This window comes from Dasypus novemcinctus, chromosome 1 (assembly GCF_030445035.2).
Source record: "Dasypus novemcinctus isolate mDasNov1 chromosome 1, mDasNov1.1.hap2, whole genome shotgun sequence".
NCBI classification, from domain to species: domain Eukaryota; kingdom Metazoa; phylum Chordata; class Mammalia; order Cingulata; family Dasypodidae; genus Dasypus; species Dasypus novemcinctus.
Genome location: NC_080673.1, coordinates 46,285,283 through 46,306,585, shown reverse-complemented (window position 1 = coordinate 46,306,585; position 21,303 = coordinate 46,285,283). Strand labels below are relative to the sequence as shown.

General features: G+C 39.0%; 1 protein-coding gene across 1 annotated transcript in view; it reads left to right on the top strand.

Moving 5' to 3' along the window:
• Positions 1-19,272, top strand: part of EDNRA (endothelin receptor type A) — a 75,710-nt gene extending 56,438 nt beyond the window's left edge. The window contains exons 4-8 of the mRNA XM_004472739.4: positions 3,846-4,044; positions 7,634-7,786; positions 13,937-14,070; positions 14,497-14,605; positions 16,756-19,272. Of these exons, the coding sequence (XP_004472796.1) occupies positions 3,846-4,044; positions 7,634-7,786; positions 13,937-14,070; positions 14,497-14,605; positions 16,756-16,896 (736 nt within the window). The 3' untranslated portion in view covers positions 16,897-19,272. The remainder of the gene's footprint in view (positions 1-3,845; positions 4,045-7,633; positions 7,787-13,936; positions 14,071-14,496; positions 14,606-16,755) is intronic.
• The last annotated feature ends 2,031 nt before the right edge of the window (positions 19,273-21,303 follow it).

The window sequence follows — 21,303 nt, the reverse complement described above, 5'->3', positions numbered from 1 at the left end:
GTAATCCCAGTCAAGATAATTAAGCCATGAAAATAATTCAAAAAAGAGAAAAAAATTTATATGTGCAAACATGTTTACAGGCATGTTACAACAGTGAAACATTAGAAATGTGAACTTGGAAGAAAGACTTAAGTATTGTATCAATATCTTGCTCTACTTGTAGCCAATGAATTGATAAATGCCATGCCTATTTAGAAACACGGAAGAGTGTTTTTAAATGTAAAATGAATAAAATTAAAAGTAAAATTTTAACTAATTATGATTATAATACATAGTCAAAACTATGCCATTGAGAATAAAAGCAAATAAACAAAGACTCTGAAGAAGAAAAAATAGACTTTGTTGAAGCAGTATCTTTTGAATTTAAATTTTATTTCCTAGTGTTTTAAAGTCCATTTAATAATAAATTTCAAAATTTAATGATTGTCCAGACTATATAGTTTAAAGATTCTATAAATATGGATTAAATGCAAACAGGCCTTGAAAACCATGTAAAACCTACTCACAGCGACAAACATCATTACACAAATAAAGCGTATAACTTATACTTTCATTTTGGCATATCACATGACAGGGTACAAGCTGCTCTTTTGGGGACTCTGCTGCAGTTGGCTGACCAGAGGCCCCGGCCTGAGTCCTCATAACTCATGGACAGCGGGCACAGAACCCAACGGCCAGTCCTCAGGTTGCAGTGGGAACATGAAGGGTGGAAAGACCAGCTCAGGGGTCCCTCCTGCCTTATTCGATCCTCTGTTCTAAATACAATAGCTTTTCATCTGTTGCCTAACTCAGGGCTGGCTTGAAAAAGAAGAAAATATTCAGAATGTCATGTGCTACTGGCTTTGGCCAACAAAGTGCAATAAATGCATGGTAAGATTAAAAAAAAAAAAAAAGATACCTCATTCAACAATATTTAGCACCTATTATTCTAGGTATCGTGAACAAAATGAAAAGCACACAAAATTTCTGCCCTAAGGGAGCTCTATTCTAAGGGGTGAGGTGGAAATAGACAAATGTGAAGGTAGGAAAGAGAGCCAAGGACTAAACCTCTTGGTAATGCTAAGAATTTGGGAAGTAGAGAGAACCCAATAAGGGGACTGAGAAGGCATTGCCAGTAAGAGAGGAGGAAAACCAGGAGAGCATGGTGTCCTGGGAGCTAAGTGAAGACAGCGTTACAAAGAAGAGGGATTATTTCTGAAATATCAGTTGCTAGTTGGTTGGAGCCGCTCTTTGTAGATTTTTTGAAGGCAGTTTATAATCACATCTTGTAAAGAGAGATTAATTTTGTGTGTATGTTTTATGTATTAATAATTATATATCAAATAGAAATGATCTTCGGAACATCCAGCATTTTGCATTTTCCACACCTTTCTCCACCCCCATCATCACAAATGATTGAGTGTTGTGATTGTTCTTATGTTTGTTCTCTCCTTATCTCGTGGAAATATTATCAAGATCAGTGTGATTACAAATGGAAAATATTCTAATGCTCAGGGATGTGGGCTAAAGAAGGGATAGACTGATTATGACTCATTTGCTAAACTAGACAATAAAATCTATCCTATTTTAAAATAAATGTTTTAATTTATATTCGATTACATGTGTAATGTTCTGAGAACTCATGGCACATTAAAGTATGAAGCTGGTCTGTTAATATATTCATCATGACGATAAAATGACCACAATTCCTAACGTAAACTACCGTCCACCCCTAATCCTGCCTAAGGAATCTGGTTTTCTGAGGAGACAAGGTATTTCACTTGTCACCTTTTCTGGTCATGGAGCTAAGAGAAGGAGAGAAGTAGATATAACTCAGTTGACACAGATTTGGGATACAGATATCCCATCTCCCTTCCTTCAGCTTTTACTGTGCATCAGGCTGCCAGTCTAATAGGGCACCAAAGGAAAGTAACTGAAATGGAAAACAAAATAAAGAGCAGTCTTGAATCCACTGGAAATAACTCATAAAATTAAAAATGCAGACTTGGCCATATAGTAAAGGGAACTGCTCGGACTGTTTCCATAGCTGTCTTTTATTCTGTTCCCAATTAATCTAGACTTTCTTAGAGATTGCTATTGTATACCAGTTTTATTTACCCAGGATCATTTTTGCGAAACATTTATCTCACATGTTGTGCTGGATATATGTCAGGTGACATCATCGTGCACACCAAATATGTAGGCTCATATACAGGCAATTCCAGTGAAGAAGCAGGCAGCGTAATTCCTAGGACTTCTGTTTCCAGAGATGCCCATATTCTAACTTTTCCTTAGACAATCCACTAAATATAAGTTATAGGGGCTTATCTTGGTTGAGATGGGTAGCTTGTAGCTTGCCTTAACTTTATTTAGCTAATCTTCCACATTAAGTTGCATGCCTTGCAAACTCAAGTACACCTGTCTCTAATGCCTTGGTTTGTTTTACAGCCCTCTTCTGGCACTATGCAATGAAAACTATAAAAAGGGAATGTTTCCTTTCCATTACAATAGCAAAAAAAATTCAAGAATTATGTCACAAAAATACCATACCACTTCACAGGTCCTTTCTTAATAGCAAGTTTAAAAAAGAACAATTAGCACCAGACCATCACACCAGGTGAAAGCACATAGAGTTTCTATAACCAAACCTTCTTCATATATAACATTTAAATGTCACTTTTGTCCTAAAAATATTTTATAGTTGATATAATTTTAATTGATATAATTGTTTGATTATGTCGATATCCTATATTTCCGTATGAATTCTTCTGTTAGACTAAGAACCAAGTATGTTTTAAGTTCTTATATACTCTAACATAGGATCATAATTGAAGAGACGCAGTCATTCTTTGACATTCATCAGAAATATTATTTGCTTATTAAAACTGCTACCTGGTATAAGCCCACTCTGTTAATATTTTGAGGGTAGATGGTGAGAATGGAATATTCCATATTGCCTGTTCACTTAAGGATATCTAGACCCACATCATAGGTAATGTTTCAAGTTGTTTTTTTTTTAATATATAAGGAGGAATAAGATACTACCATAACAAGGAGAAGCATCTTTACAACCCCTTCCATCATCCAATTTTCCCCCCACTTAGAGAATATAGGCACACCTGTCGAATGCTTCCACATTTTAACCTTGCATGTGATTTTTGCCGGATCCCAAATAAGGATTTCAGAATCAGGCCTACCCATGCAGTTGATTTCCAAAAAGGTGGCACTCTTAACCGCCCCACTTGTTTTTAACACCAAGGCTTACAGAAGATTCCTAACAAAGGCAAAGGTTGGTCACTGGCCAAGGGAAGGAGCTAAAGCAGTACTCTATCTTGACCCAGATGGGGGTAACTCTGAATCTTGTGACCACATTCACGTGTCCAGATTGAGTAGAGGAAGAAAGCAGCAAAAAGAAACCCACATGGAGCAAAAGCATTTTAGGTCACCCTAAAGCTTCTCTGGCTCCTTGCCCTTCCCCTCTTCTCCCATGCTGTCTTATGCTTCCCCCACTGCCATTCCTTCATTTAAAATACTGTCACTCACATTCTTATCAAATTGTTTATCCCCTGCTATTATTAGAAACTCTACTTAAATATTTTCCAATTCAGAATCTGGTCAATTGCAGAGATTTCCCCAAAAGGCCATTATCTTTTTCCCCCTTTGGATAAATTTTAAATTTCATTTCAAAACAAAATTCAGTCTGTCCACTGTTTGCCTTAGTGACAACTCCTTAGCTCCTTCTGTCATTACTATCCAATTATAGCTAATGCCCTTTAAGTACTTTCCAGAATTTATGTTTTGTTTATTGAAATAAATTTTATCATTCTTAACAACTTGGTTTCTACCACCCCAACTTTTTTTTCCAGGTACAGAGCAGTTGCCTCCTGGAGCCGTGTTCAGGGAATTGGGATTCCCTTGATCACTGCCATCGAGATTGTCTCCATCTGGATTCTTTCATTTATCCTGGCCATCCCTGAAGCAATCGGCTTCGTCATGGTGCCCTTTGAATACAAGGGTGACCTACACAAAACCTGTATGCTCAATGCCACATCAAAATTCATGGAGGTACCCATAGTTTAAGTGAAATTAATTGAGGAGAGGAGGAGGTCTTCAGTGATAACTCACCAACTTTAGAGCATCTCCACAATGCTGCATGTGGTTTATTCTGTCAGTTCAGTCAAATATTCTTCAGGTGCATGAAAAGTAGATGTTTTACCAAATATTTAGCTTCTTGAATAGAACACAATTAATCAACTGTTTTTCATTTTTCAGTCTGAGATTGTGGCACACCTATGAACATAACTTCTTCTGTAACAAACACCTAAGTATTATGAAACAACTTTACTATATATATATTTACTAACTCAAAGGGGGAAGTAGTACTTACATGTACTTATATTAGTAGAGAATTTGTGTCTGTTATACAAAAAAATATGAAATTGCTGAACTTTTTAAAAAAGTATTCAATTTATCCAATTTAGTTTCTTTACTATTCCTGCCCACAACAATGCTTTTCTGAAAAGTTTAATTACATGATGGAGTGTATTAGTAAACATGTTGCAATGCATATTTCCTCTGCAAAACAAGCTACATATGGACATAGGAGGAAAATCAAAGAGAGAAATACTTCTTTTTTTTTTTAAGATTTATTTATTTATTTTATCCCCCCGCCCCAGTTGTCTGTTCTCTGTGTCTATTTGCTGTGTGTTCTTTGTCCACTTCTGTTGTTCTCAGCAGCACGGGAATCTGTGTTCCTTTTTGTTGCATCATCTTGTTGTGTCAGCCCTCCGTTTGTGTGGCGCCATTCCTGGGCAGGCTGCACTTTCTTTCGGCTGGGCGGCTCTCCTTACGGGGCGCACTCCTTGCGCGTGGGGCTCCCCTACGCAGGGGACACCCCTGAGTGGCAGGGCACTCCTTGCGCGCATCAGCACTGCACGTGGGCCAGCTGCACACGGGTCAAGGAGGCCCAGGGTTTGAACCGTGGACCTCCCATGTGGAAGACGGACGCCCTAACCACTGGGCCAAGTCCGCTTCCCAAGAATTTCTTTTAAATCATCATAATTTAATGTTTTGATGTAAGTTTTCATACAACTCAGATTCCACATGTAATCAGTTACAGGCATCTCAAGGTAAGTTTTCCTATCTGCAAAATTCACAAAATTAGTGGTTTTACAGTTGACCAGTTATCCTGCTTGGAAATTGTTATAAATTAAAAATACTCAGGAAAACTGCCAAACTGGCAACCTTAAAATTGAGGTCCTTTGTTTAGCTACTGACTTTTTAAAGTGAGGTCACTCTCCACAGTGAAAAACAAAGTAAGTAGACAATAGGAGGTTATCGAAATTTAGGATGCGGGAATAAGTAATCTAGATAATTGAGACTAAAGTGTTAGAGAGAAGAGGCTCACTATAAGAAGCAGCTTACACATTATTAGACCAGGACAAAACGAAATGGGCTGCTTCATAAAGTCTGAGTCTCCTCAAGCAAGGAGAGGAGCTACCCTTCCGGCTGGGGAGTCTTGGAGGGTTGCGGTCAAGGGGATGAGTTTGAGCTGATGTTTTTTAGATTTCTTTCTAAGTTTTAGGATACTCTTTCTCCTCCTACCCTTTTTTCCTAACTTTCTTCCCCACTTTCCTCCTCAACTTTGCTCTAACCTAGTCTGAAGGAGGTACCTTCTGACCCTTGCTGATGACACCTTTCAAAGGAAATGTGTGGCCCTTTCTCTAGAGACCTCTGCCAGGGAAGGGGCGGGAGGGTTCTGTCCATCCCTCTCCCAGGTCACCTTCCAGACCCTCAGCAGCTGCTTCTGGGTCATTCCCACCCAGCTAGCAACACCCGGGCACAAAAGAAGGGAGCTGCTTACTTTAAAGAGAGCCCTATCGGAAATCTCTTTTAAATTCAGAACTGAAATCTTTCTCCAATGTGATTCAGATAGAGAAATATCTGTTTAAAGAGATCTGAATAAACCAGCTTCTCTAGGAATTTGCACTTAGCTTGAGGGTTCTGAGAATGTGGATGGGGGAAATTACATGTTTATTTTCACTAGCTTCAAACTAAAATTTGTCATTTCCTTTGTGCATCAGAGTAGGCAACAAACCACATAGCATTAAGCTGTATCTATGACTCTCTCACAAGTAGGAATAGCAGGTATTTTCACACCACATTACAATCATTGCATAATCTCACATAGTCATTTATGTGCATCACTATGTCAATGAAATTAGAACAAACATTAGACTTACTTAATTTGTTAGTAAAGAAACACACATACCAAAAAATTTTTAAATAATTTGATAACTGTTTTAATGTAATCTGCTTCCTTTGTAATCTTGTGTATTTTATTTTATGCATGTAAAAACATTATTTTCAAAAGAGATTATAATTTCCAGAGAGGTCATGGAATAAAAAGTAGTGAGGAACCTCTGCCTAGAAAATTTTCCTGAGGAACCGTTTATAGATTATTTTAATAGACATGTTATAAATGTAGCCGATTGGGCCCTTTCTATATTCAGAAACTCTCCAGTATTTCACAGAGCAGCATGATCATTTTTTTACTGTGGGAACTGAGATATTACAGGAGGCTGCATTATCCTCAGTAAATAAACCATCTGAAGAAACATTATAAGAAAAAGAAAAGTATATTTTCCCAAGTCATGATTGCTTTGGTTGGAGGAAGAATTTAGATATCATTTTCCAAATTCCATTTTTATAGAGTATTAAGTTTTCTTCTTAAAAAAAAAAGAAAAGAAAGAAAGGCATAAAACTGAATAATCCTGGTATTTACAAATCTTGCCCACAGGGAAATAATGCTAAATTTGCCTTCAGCTAGGGTATTCTGCCTCAATGGCTTCCAGGTGGTAAGTATTAAGAGAAGGAGAAAGACTACAGTTATTGATGATGGCTCCAGCTGGCTGCAAGGTCACATAGCAGGCACACCAGGCAAAGGGTTAATTCCCAGTAACCAAAGCTATACAGATGAGCCATTCATAACCTTCACTGTTTCCAAACAAAATGTTCACGGTAAGTACACTTTAGCCACAAGAATCAACAGTAAACCAGACTCTAGCAAAATTTTAAGACTCGTCAATAAATAAAGACAAAGATATATATTCTGTGAGTCTCAAAATCATGTTTTAGAAGCACTGGAAGAAAATTATTTTATTGATTAGGGTTCTTCCATTGTGGAATGGAAGCCAACTTCAGTTTATTAAAAAAATATGCTTGGGAAGCGGATTTGGCTCAACTGATAGAGCGTCCACCTACCATATGGGTTTGAACCCTGGGCCTCCTGACCCATGTGGTGAGCTGGCCCACATGCAGTGCTGATGCACACAAGGAGTGCTGTGCCATGCAGGGGCGTCCCCCACATAGGGGAGTCCCACACGCAAGGAGTGTGCCCCGTAAGGAGAGCCACCCCATGTGAAAAAAAGCACAGCCTGCCCAGGAATGGTGCCGCACACATGGAGAGCTGACACAGCAAGATGACGCAACAAAAGAGACACAGATTCCTGGTGCTGCTGACAAGAATGCAAGCGGACACAGATGACACACAGCAAATGGACACAGAGAGCAGACGATGGGGGGGGCGGGGAGAGAAATAAATAAAATAAAATTTTAAAAGTTTCCCTTTTGCTCTCTTTTCTTCACTTTACAGTTCTACCAAGATGCAAAAGAATGGTGGTTGTTCGGATTCTATTTCTGCATGCCCTTGGTGTGCACGGCAATCTTCTATACCCTCATGACTTGTGAGATGTTAAACAGAAGAAACGGCAGCTTGAGAATTGCTCTCAGTGAACATCTCAAACAGGTAAATCTAATAAGAGAATGAAAATCTAGCCAAGACTGTTTTGTCCTTGACCAAATACTTCAAAATACTGTATCTACAGATAGTCTAGTTTTCTAAAACCAAAAATCCTGTCTTGTAAGGGTTTTATTTATAATTAGAGTGTTAGGAATAGGGAGCTGCCTGTAAAACAGGTAGCCCTGAAAGCTGGATCCAACTAGAAAGGGACTACTTTTTTTTCAATTAGAGAAGTGGGTTTACAGAACAATCAGGCATAAAATACAAGATTCCCATGTCTCACCCTATGATTAATACTTTGTGTTAGTGTGATACCTTTGTTACAATTGATGAAAGCACATTTTATAATTTTCCCATTAACTCTACTCCATGGTTTAATTTAGGATTCACAGTTTCTGTAGAGCAGTTCGATGGATTTTTTTAAAATTTTTATTCTAATAACATATATATATACAACCGAACATTACCCTTTGAACCACATTCAGATATATATTTCAATGCTGTTAATTACATTCACAATGTTGTGCTACCATCACCACCACCCATTACCAAAACACTTCCATCATTTCAAATAGGAACTCTGTATGTTTTAAAGGCTTAACTCCCTATTCCTTAACCCTACCCCATACCCTAGTTGCCTGTATTCTAGATCCTAAAATATGGATTTGCTTATTCTAATTATTTCATATCAGTAAGATCAAATAATATTTGTCCTTTCATGTCTGGCTTATTTCACTCACATGACATCTTCAAGGTTCATCCATGTGGTTACATCCATCAGAACTTCCCTCCTTTTTACAGCTAAATAATATTCCATTATATGTATATACTACTTTTTTTTTTCCATTCATTAGTTGATGGACGCTTGGGTAGTTTTCATCTTTTGGCCATTGTAAACAATGTCACTATGCACATCAGGTGAAAATATATGTCCAAGTCCCTGCTTTCAATTCTTTTGCATATTTACCTAGAGATGGGATTGCCAGGGCATATGGTAATTCTATATTTAGCTTTCTAAGGAAATGCCAAATTGTCTTCCACAGCAACTGCACCATTATATACCCCCACCAGCAAAGAATGAGTGTTTCTATTTCTATGTACACTCTCCAACACCTGTAATTTTCTTTTTTTTTAATAGTAGTCATTCCAGTGGGTGTGTAATGGTATCTCATTGTGGTTGTGATTTACATTTCCCTGATGGCTAATCATGTTGAGCATCTTTTCATGTGCTTTTTGACCGATTATGTATCTTCTTGGAGAGATATCTGTTATTCATTTATTTTGCCAAGAGTATACTGAGCATGCGTGCACATGTGTATGCACATTTGTATGTGTGTAGGTTGAACTGGTTTAGAAACTGAGGTAGAATGAAAAAAAGCACATGACTGTCTTTGTAGTCCCTCAGTCTTGTGGAAGTAAAACATAAACGTGAAACAAGTAGAAAATATAACCACAAGGTATGCTAAAAGTAGCCTGTACTACTAGCCAGGGGTATTTGAGATAGTCAGGGATAAGCTGTTCAGCAATAAGGGGGATTGTATTGAGCCCTGCAGGAAAAATGGAATTTGTTGTGTGAAGAAGAGGACAGAGGCCATTTGAGGTGGGAGGAGAGGAGTCTGGTTAGAAGCTGGAATGGGTACCATTCATTTGAGGAGTGATGAAAAGGATAGGTATCTGACTAGAGCAACATCTAAGGTAAATCTCAAGATAGGAAATTGGATTGGATACAAAAGAAGAGGTCAAATTTTGGAGGGTCCTCAGTTCTAGAAGGAGTTTGAACACGTCAATAGAAGGCCATTGGTGGTCTTTCTCAGGCAGCATAACAGAGTAGAAAAAGCTGTGGTCTTTATAGTTCAAAATTTAGCTCTTCACCTAGGTGGCTCTGTGACCTCCAGAAAATTAATCTCTCTGAGCTTCTATTTCAACATAAATTGTATATAATAATACATCATAGGAATTACTTAATGCATGCAAAGTGCCTAATAGAAATTAGCTCATAGTAGGTACTCAGAAAATATTAATATGCATGAATTCAAAGAGTAAAGCTTGAATTACAGGTGAAATTTCAGTCTCAACATCTAAATATCTAAAATTACCCAATAGCAAAGTTAATGTGAGTTGTTGATGGAGCCTACAAATCTGTCCTACATAATCACAAGCATCATTCCATATTAGCACCTCTTTTCAACTATGTTCTGATTTTTCTGAACATCAACCTCTTATCTGTAAAATGGGTATTATAATGTATGAATCAATGTCATTATGAAAATCAAGGAAATTGATGTGCGTGCATGTACTATGTAAAATTGAATGTACCATAAAAATGTTAACTATTACATTTTTGTTTTAGTTTGCCAAAGGGTTACCAATGCAAAGTACCAGAACTATGTTGTTTTTTATAATGGGAATTTATTGGGGGTAAAAGCTTACAATCGAAAGGCTGTGAAATGTCCAAGTTAAAGCATCAGCTGAGATGTTTTCTCACCAAAGTGAACTGCAGTGTGGTGAAGCAAGATGACCACTAATCTCTGCCAAGGTCCCTGCCTCCCCTCCAGAATCTACCATTGGCTCCTGGCACAGGAAGAATAGGCATAGGGTTTGTCATTTTCCAGGCTTCCTCTATCAGTCTCAGCTGCTTGAGCAGTTCCATGGACTTTCTTCTTGAGTTCAGCTGTGAGCTCTCAGGCATATGGCTCAGCTCTCCCTGGATCTCAGCTGTTCAAGCCTCTTTAGGGCTTCTCTCCTTGCAGCTCAGCTGTGGGCAGAACTGGAGGTTCTTTATTCTCATGGCAGAATTGAATATGCCAGTTTCTTTTTCCTGGGTATCCATTTTCATCAGTCCCAGCAATAGGGCAGAGACTCAACCTGAGTCATGCCTCACTGACAGAGTCCATTTCAAAGGGTCTCACACCCACAGAAATAGATTAGCTCACAAACATAATCTTTCTCTTTTGGGGATTGATTAAATAATTTCAAACTGCCGCAATTATATTGAAATTGAGCAAGAAGATTATATTGAGAATTCTTTATATAACTTTGTTCAGGTATTATTGCTTCAAGTACTCCAGATATGAAATCTATTTAGTAACTATTATCTCTCATTCCTATAATGGAAATAATTAGAGTTGACTTATGAAAAACAATGTTTTGAGTGTTCATTTTAGCATTAGCCCCATGGTTGAGTCTGTTTAAGCAATGAGTGTTATGTACTCTGAAAAGAATGAAATAGTGATTGGGTGCAATAATATGTTGCTACTTCCTATTTACAAAGCACAAGCTTTTCCATTCTTCTGTATTATTTGATTACACCATGGAACCTCTGAGGTAGTATCTTAGTTTCCAGGTTGTTACAACAAATGCCATACAATAGGTTGTCTTAAACAACAGAATTTATTGTCTCATAGTTTTGGAGGCTGCAAGGCTTGCTTCCTCCAGGTCCAGTAGCGTTCTGGTTGGCTGGCAGTCCTTGGGTTCCTTGGCTTTCCTGTCACATGGTGATGTTCTCTCTTTTCTCTTCTGGCCTGCCACAAACTTCTAGCTTCTGGCTCCTCTCCATGGCTCTCTCTCTCTCTCTCTCTCTCTCTCTGAATTTCCTTTTGCTTATAAAAGCCTCTAGTAGTATGGATTAAGGCCCAACTTCATGCAGTTGGGCCATACCTTAACTAAAATCACACCTTTAAGAGGTCCTAATTTCAATGAATCTGCACCCCAGGCATGCAGATCAACACCAAGAACATGTCTAAATCAGGGTACATAATTCAATCTACCACAGATAGGTAAGGCAGTATTATCTTCCTTTTACAGGATGCTTATGAGTTTTGCTCAGCCAGATGGAGATTAGAACCCAAGATGTGAATCCTCAAGCAGTGGACCTTCCCTTCCCTCACTTAGAGCTGTCACGGAGTCTAACAGCAAAAGAGCAATCCTCCCTGGAAAGTCTCTAACTGGGCCTCTGGGGGAGCTAGCACAGAGGAAAAGGCTCTTCCATCCTTTGACTAATATGCTAGCTCCTAGTCTTGCTTCTCACGTGGTTTTCTCTCATTTCTCTTCATTATGATGGCAGCAACTGTATCAGTTAGGGATTGCATTTTGATTCTGATAACAGAAAACCCAAAATAATAGTGACTTGACAAATAGGGGTTTATCTTTCTCACACAGCAGAAAGGTCAGATGGCATTGGTCCAGTGGTCAAGGAAGTCAAAAGCTTTCTGCCATTTTGCTGGCCTTTCCCTTGGTGTTGTAAGATCGCAGCTGCAGCTCCACCCTTAGATCTGATTTCCAGGCGGCTAGAAGCAGAAGAACAGAGGGCACTTGAGTGTGTGCACCAAGTATCCACACCCACTCCCACTTCTAAGTAACTTTTCCAGAAACCCCACACAACAACTTCTACTTAATCTAATTGGCCAAAACTCTGTCATGTGGCCATGTAGACACTCAAGCCAGGCCACCCTGCTGCCATAACAAAATCAAGGATCTGAGTGATAAAAAGAAAGACACGAGAACGGACACTGGCGAAGCAAATATCAGACAGTCTGGTGACATATGAACATTGCCTTTTAAAAAGGTTTTCCCCTTTGTGCATGTGCTCAGAGACAGTACCCTCTCCCCCTGCTGCCCTCCTTGCCATTTTTATGCGCATGCTGTCTTTCTGTGTACACACAGTCATCTTTAGAAAGCTCCCCCATTCTTGCAGCTTGGATTCCTTTATTTCTTCCCTCCGTCATCTGTTTACGTGTTCTCTGAAGCCACATCCCCAGCTAGCCCAATAACTGTGAAAGATTGAGGGACTCCAGTTCTTTAGGCTAGAGCAGCAATTTGTGACGACTGCCCTGGAATCGTTTTAAGTGGCTCCACTAATCAGGTAGGTTTATTGGAGACTTCCCACACTTACTGCTATATGGTTTGGGTTGAACCAGCATTACCCTTCCAAACCTTGTTTTCAATCAGTTTTATTTTGACAGTAACTGATTCCAGTTACAGGCAAGTTGCATTTTATGTTCCTAGTTAGGCTTCTAAATGCATTCCTTTTAATACTCGAGCATAATGCACACAAATGAACAGCTGCAGATAATTCTTAACCTGTGGTTTTTCTGATCCTGTGCAGACCTGGAAGGATGGAAGGCTTCAACTGAAGCAGTCCAGGGTCAGCATGTCTCAATTTTTCAAAGTATCATTGCTGATCATTGTTTACTCTCTTCCCTCTGTTTGCAGACAATATGTATGTGGGAACTACATGCCACTAACAAAAGAATGTAAAAAGCCTCATGCCGGCTTTCTCCAAGATCTGGAAATGGAGAAAGCATATTGCTGTTGCTTTTTTCTCTTCCCTACGCTTTTGTTTCCAAACCATCTTTGTGGATGTGTCCATTCACTATCTTGCTGTGTTCGGTGGCCTTGCTCCTATGCCATCATGAATGCTAGTTTCCTGTTACCGAGACTTTACGCTAACCCTTTCCTCCTGAGGCAAACCTCAAAGACATTACAGGTTCCGTTGCAGACCACCACAGGAAAGCACACATCACAATAAAGAGAGTCGCTCAAGTTTTTTTGTTTCCTGGCACATGTAAACATTATGTTTATACTCTACTGTAATCTATTAAGTGTGCAATAGCATTATGTCTTTTAAAAAAAAGCAACATACATGCCTTCATTAAAATGTGACACAGAGAAATGAAGTGAGTACATGATGTTAGAAAAACGGCACCGATAGACTTGTCCGGCGCAAGGTTGCCACAAAGCTTCAATTTGTAAAAAAAACACATGATCTGAGAAACACAGTAAAGCAAAGCACAATAAAACAAGGATCCCTGAACTCATCCTGCACAGACTCAGCCACAGACAACACAACAGTGTTGTCTCAGCTCTGCCCGTTCGCACCTCTGCTCTAGACATAAATCTACCGTGGCCCTAAAAACCAACCCGAAGACACCGTCCTTCCTTGCAGCTGCCCAAAAGCGTTGTCATCAATTTCTAGATTAGAAAGTTGCATGCAGAATCTGGAAGAGGTGGAGGCACGATGAGCAGGTCATTATCCTGGCTCTCCTTTGGGTTGTTCCTTCCATGGTATCTACTACCTCCTTGTTGTGTAGTTTTTTCATCCAGTAAAAAAAAAAAAAACACTGAATGCATTGTGCTTTTTTTCTCACTTTCCTTTAGCGTCGAGAAGTGGCAAAAACAGTGTTCTGCTTGGTTGTAATTTTTGCTCTTTGCTGGTTCCCACTTCATTTAAGCCGAATTTTGAAGAAAACTGTGTATGATGAGAAGGACAAGAACCGATGTGAATTACTGAGGTATGATCCTGTTTAGTCTTTAGGAAATGGGAGTTTCCCTGATTTTCACATGTATTATACTTTCACAGAATCTTTGAGTTTGTATTCTTATTAGTCCTGAAAGTAAAAACTACAAAGTTAATGAATTTTCTTTAGCTGACATAGCCCATAACTGATGCCAAAATTTGTGCAAGCAGGTCTATATCTTGCTTCTCTGCTCCTGAGACCATACATCAGGGTTTAAGCTAACCAAGTGGCTGATGTATCTGTAAACGCCCTGCAGAACTGAAACTGCCATTTAAACCAACATCCTTTAAAAAATTCTGACTACCACCTATAAGAAATGGCTTCTGGGCAAGAAAACTGCCGATTCCAGGGATAAATGCTAGTTAGCACATTTAAAAACATTACGGACCAATTATTCTACTCTATTTTCTTTTCCTCTAGTTTCTTGCTGCTCATGGATTACATCGGAATAAACTTGGCAACCATGAATTCATGCATAAACCCAATAGCTCTGTATTTTGTGAGCAAGAAATTTAAAAATTGTTTCCAGGTAAGGCTGTTTTGTTTTTTTAGAGACAACTAAATGAGTATATTAAGAAGCCTACAGGCACCACTAATTGCAGTGGTAAGCATTACTTTCATAACCGAACTTCTTTTAGTGGAGAATTGAGAATCTTATTGTTACACAGAAGGAGAATCAGGTTAGCAGCACAACAGAAAAGCAGTACCTATTCAGACAGCAATATTTTCAAAAGTTAAAATAAAAAGGACTAAACGTTTTTCTTAATTCCATGACCATTTCTTACCTTCCTTTTAAAAGCGCAATCATGAGCTCCAGGCCACATAGAATACATATAAAATCTAGTCACACTTTACATTGTCTTATACTTTGACTAGTGTCTTGACATAACATAAACTCCGTTGCTAAGAAAGTTCTCACTAAATGCTATTTAATAGTATATTTAATAATACCCTGTACAAGGAAAGTAAATGGTTATTGTTTAGGAAATCTGAAATAATTTAATTTTCATTTGAAATCAGTTTTCTTCTGTTCTTCAAATCTCCATCCAGCTAAGCCAATCCACGTCCTCCAGCAGCTCCAAACACTTTTAACCAATGTGACATTTTTCCAGTTCCTGGGATGATTTTAGCGTATAGTTAGTCGTAACTGAATTTTGGGGTTTTTTTTTTTTTGGCCAGAATGTTTTAGTTCATGGCACATATTAGGTCGGAAAGCATAGAGGTCAAGGATGCAGGTTCTGGAAGCAAACAAGCTTGATTTACAGCACAGCTCTGTACTTGCTGACAGTCTAACCCAGGTCTGATGGTACCCCTCCTTTTTCCTCATTTTCTCATCTGTGATATTGGAATGATCACAGTATCTGCCCCAGAAGTAGGGTACAATGGGTGAGTTTATATAAAGTACCTATGGGAAGCAGACTTGGCCTAATGGATAGGGCATCCGCCTACCACATGGGAGGTCCGCAGTTCAAACCCCGGGCCTCCTTGACCCGTGTGGAGCTGGCCCATGCGCAGTGCTGATGCACGCAAGGAGTGCTGTGCCACGCAGGGGTGTCCCCCGCGTAGGGGAGCCCCACACGCAGGAGTGTGCCCCGTAAGGAGAGCCACTGGGGCAAAAGAAAGTGCAGCCTGCCCTGGAATGGCGCTGCACACACAGAGAGCTGACACAACAAGATGATGCAACAAAATGAAACAGATTCCCAGTGCCGCTGATGAGGATAGAAGCGGTCACAGCAGAAGAACACACAGCAAATGGACACAGACAAACTGGGGGGGGGGGGGCAGAAAGGGGAGAGAAATAAATTTAAAATATATATATATATATATATAAAGTACCTAGACAATAGTGGGTGCTCTGTACGAGGTAACTGTCATCATTAGGGTTACAGGTGAGAGGAAACAACACAGCCTCTGCCCTTGGGGGATTTGCACTCTAAGGGGAGACATATTAACCAAAAAAATCGCATAAATAGATGAAACCAGTATGGAAGTTTTAGCTGCTGTATTTTTTAAGAGTGTGCGATAGTGTTTATGAGTCACAAAATGCTCTGTCCTAAGAAGGATTGACTCCCATCCTGGTCATAACTAATGCATTATATAAGCTGCAGTTGATCTCATTTGCTAATTAATTTATATATGCCACTGTAGAGGGGAAGGGAAAAACAAGGTACAAACCTTCAGATAGTAAACACACTTTTTGAACAGTCTTCATAGAAATGGCAGCATGCCCAGGGGAAAGAGCCCAATCTAGAGTCCTGGTTTACATTTCCACTATTGCCTCTGATTATCCTCTCTATGCCTCACTGTCCTCATTTGGAAAATGAAAAGAAGAATAGCACCAACAACCTAGCTCTGCGGTAAGGAGCCACTGAGCGGGTGGTGCCCCCCAGAGAGCTGACAGGCCCCTCCTGGCCCCTTCCCCACAACAGCCCGAGTCAGTAGCACGTTCTCCTTCTGGCCAGTGCTGCCTTCCCTTCCTTTCCACTGGGTGAATACAATTAGGATGAGAACGAAGGGATAGAGAAATATTTCTCTGCACTGAGTGGTCAGCTTAATTTCTGCCTGGAGATGATAGGCTCTGTCCTCTGGGTCAATGTTACAGCTCCCATTCTTTCTCAAACTTTTGTTACTGGGAACCAGATGGTAGGCCCATGTTACTAAGTCTCTTCCTCTCCCCAGTCGTGCCTCTGCTGCTGCTGCCACCAGTCCAAAAGCCTGATGACTTCCGTCCCAATGAACGGAACAAGCATCCAGTGGAAGAACCCCGAACAGAACAACCACAACACAGAGAGGAGCAGCCACAAGGACAGTATAAATTAAATGCTTTAAGAAACACTAAGCAGTATTCCTTCAAGTCCTGTTGGAGAAAAATCTCACTGCAGCTATGTCCGTGGAAATCTCTCCTCTGATCCTTCTTGTCCCTTAACTCAGTCCCACTCCTGGGGGCGGGGTGGGGAGGGGACAGCAGGGAAACACTCTCCCAGTCATCAGAGACTGGACTCCTTACCCACACATTGTATGACCCTTACTTCCTTCATCTGATTGACATATGCAGATGAATATTACATTCGGCACTAAGAAATGGTGGGAGTTGGGAATGGGCGGGGACACTTTCATGAAATTGGAAAGATGCTAATTTTGCATGAAAATAGTTTCCAAGTACATCTTGGCTTTCATGAGAGTTCTGGCAAACGTTCCATGAGAATTGGTCACCACACAATTTCAGAGATGATAACATGATTTTGTATTTTTTAAAGTGGCTTTTGGGGGCCAAAATACAATATGGGTTTAAGATACGTTTACTTGAAATGTCTTTTAATGACAGTGTTTTCCAACTGCGTAATAGCATAAAAATGATTATTCTAGTTTATTTACACATATTTTGCCCAAAGAAGAAAAAAAGATAAAAGATAAATAGTATTCAGGTGAGAGATTGGGTTGGTATTTCTCAAGTCACTGTTTTATTTTTAAAGCATGAATTCTAAAAGCTGCAACAAATGCAGGCACTTAAAGCACAGACTGAGAACCACATATGGCAGTTTAATAGCTGCTATTCTAAGAATTTATAAGACTATATTTTATTTTTTAGTAGTCTTGTTATAAGAGAACTTGAAACCTATTTTTATGTTAAATTCAGAAATAGTGCTTGATTAACATAGTCCTATTTTTCACCAGCCCAATCTTTTTTTAAAATGTCTGCAATTTTTTAATATGAAATCCATATCATGTACAAAAATTTAAATGAACATATCATTTCTATGCCTAAGACTTGCAGTGCAATGCATAGAAGTCCAAAGAACACTTTGGGGAAAAAGGATTGAATATTTTTAGAAATGTTGGAAATTTTCATTGAGTTTTTTGATAATGGTAGCACTTACATGTGTGTGTACATTTACACACATGTTACACATATCCCTTCATATTCTCTTAAGGTCTCTAAAATGTTAAATGACACTAAGACTTTATTAGTCATTCCCCTTTCCACATAGGAAACATAATTTCAAAGTGGCCAACTGGGTCCACCATGCCAAGGAAATACAACTACCCCCAAATTCATCCTAAACTTATGATCCTTTGCTTTCCTGGGTTTCCAGTGTGAACCTAAATCCTCCCACGGTCACCATTTCAAAGAGCCCACAGTGACTTTTGCTGGGCATTTTCCCATATGTTTACAGACTGTGAGAACAGCGGAAAATCTTTTACTGTGTATATTTATATATAATGTAAAAATATTTGTAAATTTTTCTTAGCCAATTTTTCTGTGATTGTCTCTATGGAATATACTTGTGTGTGTAAGATATGCATGTATGTGATGGTATGTATGGATTTAAGGCAATCTAATAATTATGTATTGTTAGTATATGCCAAAGTACATACTATGAGTGGAATTTAGGCAATTTTTCATCATGAAACAGGCACCAATCAGTTTCCACATATCAGAATCATCTGCATTTGTCAATTTCACAACCATGTTACCTTAAGGAATGGAAGACAGCGGGCAGCCAGCATGAAAGCCATGGTTTAGCAATAGGGTTTTGTTTGGTTGCTTGATTGGTTGGTTTGATGAAGCAGTGTTTGGGGTTGTACTGCTTCCTGTGCTGGAGCACAGATCGTTCCACTTTAACGGGTGGCATAGTTCTAACCCTCAGCTCAGTGTGGCGATGAGATTGACAAATGCCTGATGTTTCTGTCAGACTTCCCTAGACAGACTGCTGGGGGTAAAGTAACTAAATCAATTTGCCCAGCCCCACTTTAGCAAAGTCACATGTCAAATGATATCAGATGTTGACTGCTTAAATTGCAGGGCTAAGAAATACCGCTCCTTTATATGGTAGCTGCCGGATTCCACCACTTTGCTGGTGCATCACATGCAGTGAGACATGCCTATTGTAACAGCCATAGGGTCACACCATTTTGTTTAGACCATTGTCTATTTTTAAAGATACTTTGTTTCTTGCGTATGAAGAAAAAATGCATTTTGTACGTTCAGAAAGTCATACATTTCTGAATAACTACACAGGCTTCAGTGTACACGTTGTTTATAAACTGGTACATGACTGTGGTTTACTAGAGGGGTCATTTCTGATCTCTACCTTTATCACATATTTCTAACAAGTAAACCTGTAGAAATGAGCCAGAAGTCAAGGCCCTGCATTGGCAGTGGCCTGTAAGTATAAAATAAAAGATTACAGAAGCCTTCCGTCTCTTCTTTAAAATATATATATTTATATGTATATATGTATATAGTTAGCTCAATTATAGGTTTACAGAGTTGCCGTAAGCCTTACCCCCTTCCCATTATTAACACTTTTTATTAGTGCACTATATTTATTACAATTGATGAAAACACATTTTCATAATTGTCCTATTAACTGTAGTCAATGGTTTACATTTGTGATCACTGCTTATGTTGTACAATCCTGTGGCTTTTTTTCATTTTTATTCTAGTAACATACATACAATCTAAAATTTCCCCTTTTAATCACGCTCGCACATATATTCAATGGTGGTTATTACATTCACAATGTTATGTTACCATTATCACCATCCATTACCAAACCTTTTCCATCACCCCAAATAGAAATTCCATACCAATTAAGCATTAATTTCCCATTCCCTACAAAGTTATGACCCCCACACACACCTTGCATTGGTGTGGAACATTCATTACAATTGACGATGGCACATTTCGATTATTGTACTATTAAATAAAGTCCATGGTTTACCTTAGGGTTCACTGTTCAAGTAGTATAGTTCCATGGTTTTATTTTTTTCATTATTCTGTTGCCATACATCTAGCATTTCCTCTTTAAATCATATTCAGGTATATATTTCAGTGCTGTTCCCAACATTGTGCTACTCTCACCACATCCTTTACCAAAACCTTTCCATCACTCCAAAAAGGAATATAGGAACTCTGTACATTTTAAGGCTTAATTCCCTTTTCCCTAACACCACCCCATACCCTGGTTGCCTATATTCTAGATTCTGCCTCTATGAACTTGCTTGTTCTATTTATTTCATATCAGTAAGAGCATATAGCATTTGTCCTTTTGTGTCTATCTTATGTCACACAACATGATGTCTTCAAGGTTCATCCATGTCACATGTATCAGAACTTCATTCCTTTTTACAGCTGAATAATATTCCATAGTGTGTATACACCACATTTTATTTATCCATTCATCAGCAGTTGATGGATACTTAGATTGCTTCCATCTTTGGAACCCAGGGTCTCATGTGTGGGAAACCGGTGCCTAACTTGCACGAAGCTACACCAGATCCCCCAAGTTGTTTTTTTCATTTGTTTGCTTGCTTGTCTGCTTTTAGGCGGTACTGGGGATCAAACCTGGGACCTCAAAAATGGGAAGTAGGCACTCAAACACTTGAGCTACAACTGCTCCCCTGCTTCCATCATTGGCAAATGTAAATAATGCCGCTGTGAACATCAGTGTACAAATATCTGATCAAATCTCTACTTTCAGTCCTTGGGTATATATCTAGAAGTGGGATTGCTGAGTCATATGACAATTCTATGTTTAACATTCTGAGGAACTGCCAAATTGTCTTCTAGAGCAGCTGCACCATTTTACATTTCCACCAATAATGAATGAGTATTCCTATTTTTCCACATCCTCTACAACCCTTGTTATTTTCCATTTTCAATAGTAGCAACTATAGTGGGTGAGAAATGGTATCTCACAGTGGTTTTGATTTTCATTTCCCCAGTGGCTAATTAGGTTGAGCATCTTTTCCTGTGCTTTTTGGCCAAAAAGCATTTGTATATCTTCTTTGAAGAAATGTCTATTCAAGTCTTTTGCTTATTTTTTAATTAGGTTGTTTGTCCTTTTCTTGTTGAGTTGTAGGATTTCTTTCTCCTTTCTGAATATTAAACCTTATCAGATATTCAATTTCCAAATATTTTTTCACATTGTGTAGGTTGCCTTTTTTTAAAAAATATTTATTTACTTATTTCTCAAACTTCCACCCCCTGCTGCCCGCCCCATTGTTTGTGCTTGATGTCTGCTTGTCTTCACTTGTCTTCTTTAACCGGCACTGGAACTGAACGCAGGGCCTCCCATGTGAGAGGGAGACATGTAAATGCTTGAGCCACCTTCACTCTGTCTTTTTATTTTAACAATGAATTCCTTTGATGCAAAAAAGTTCTCATTTTGATGAGATCCCATTTATCAATTTTTTCCTTTGTTACTCCTGCTTTGGGTGTAA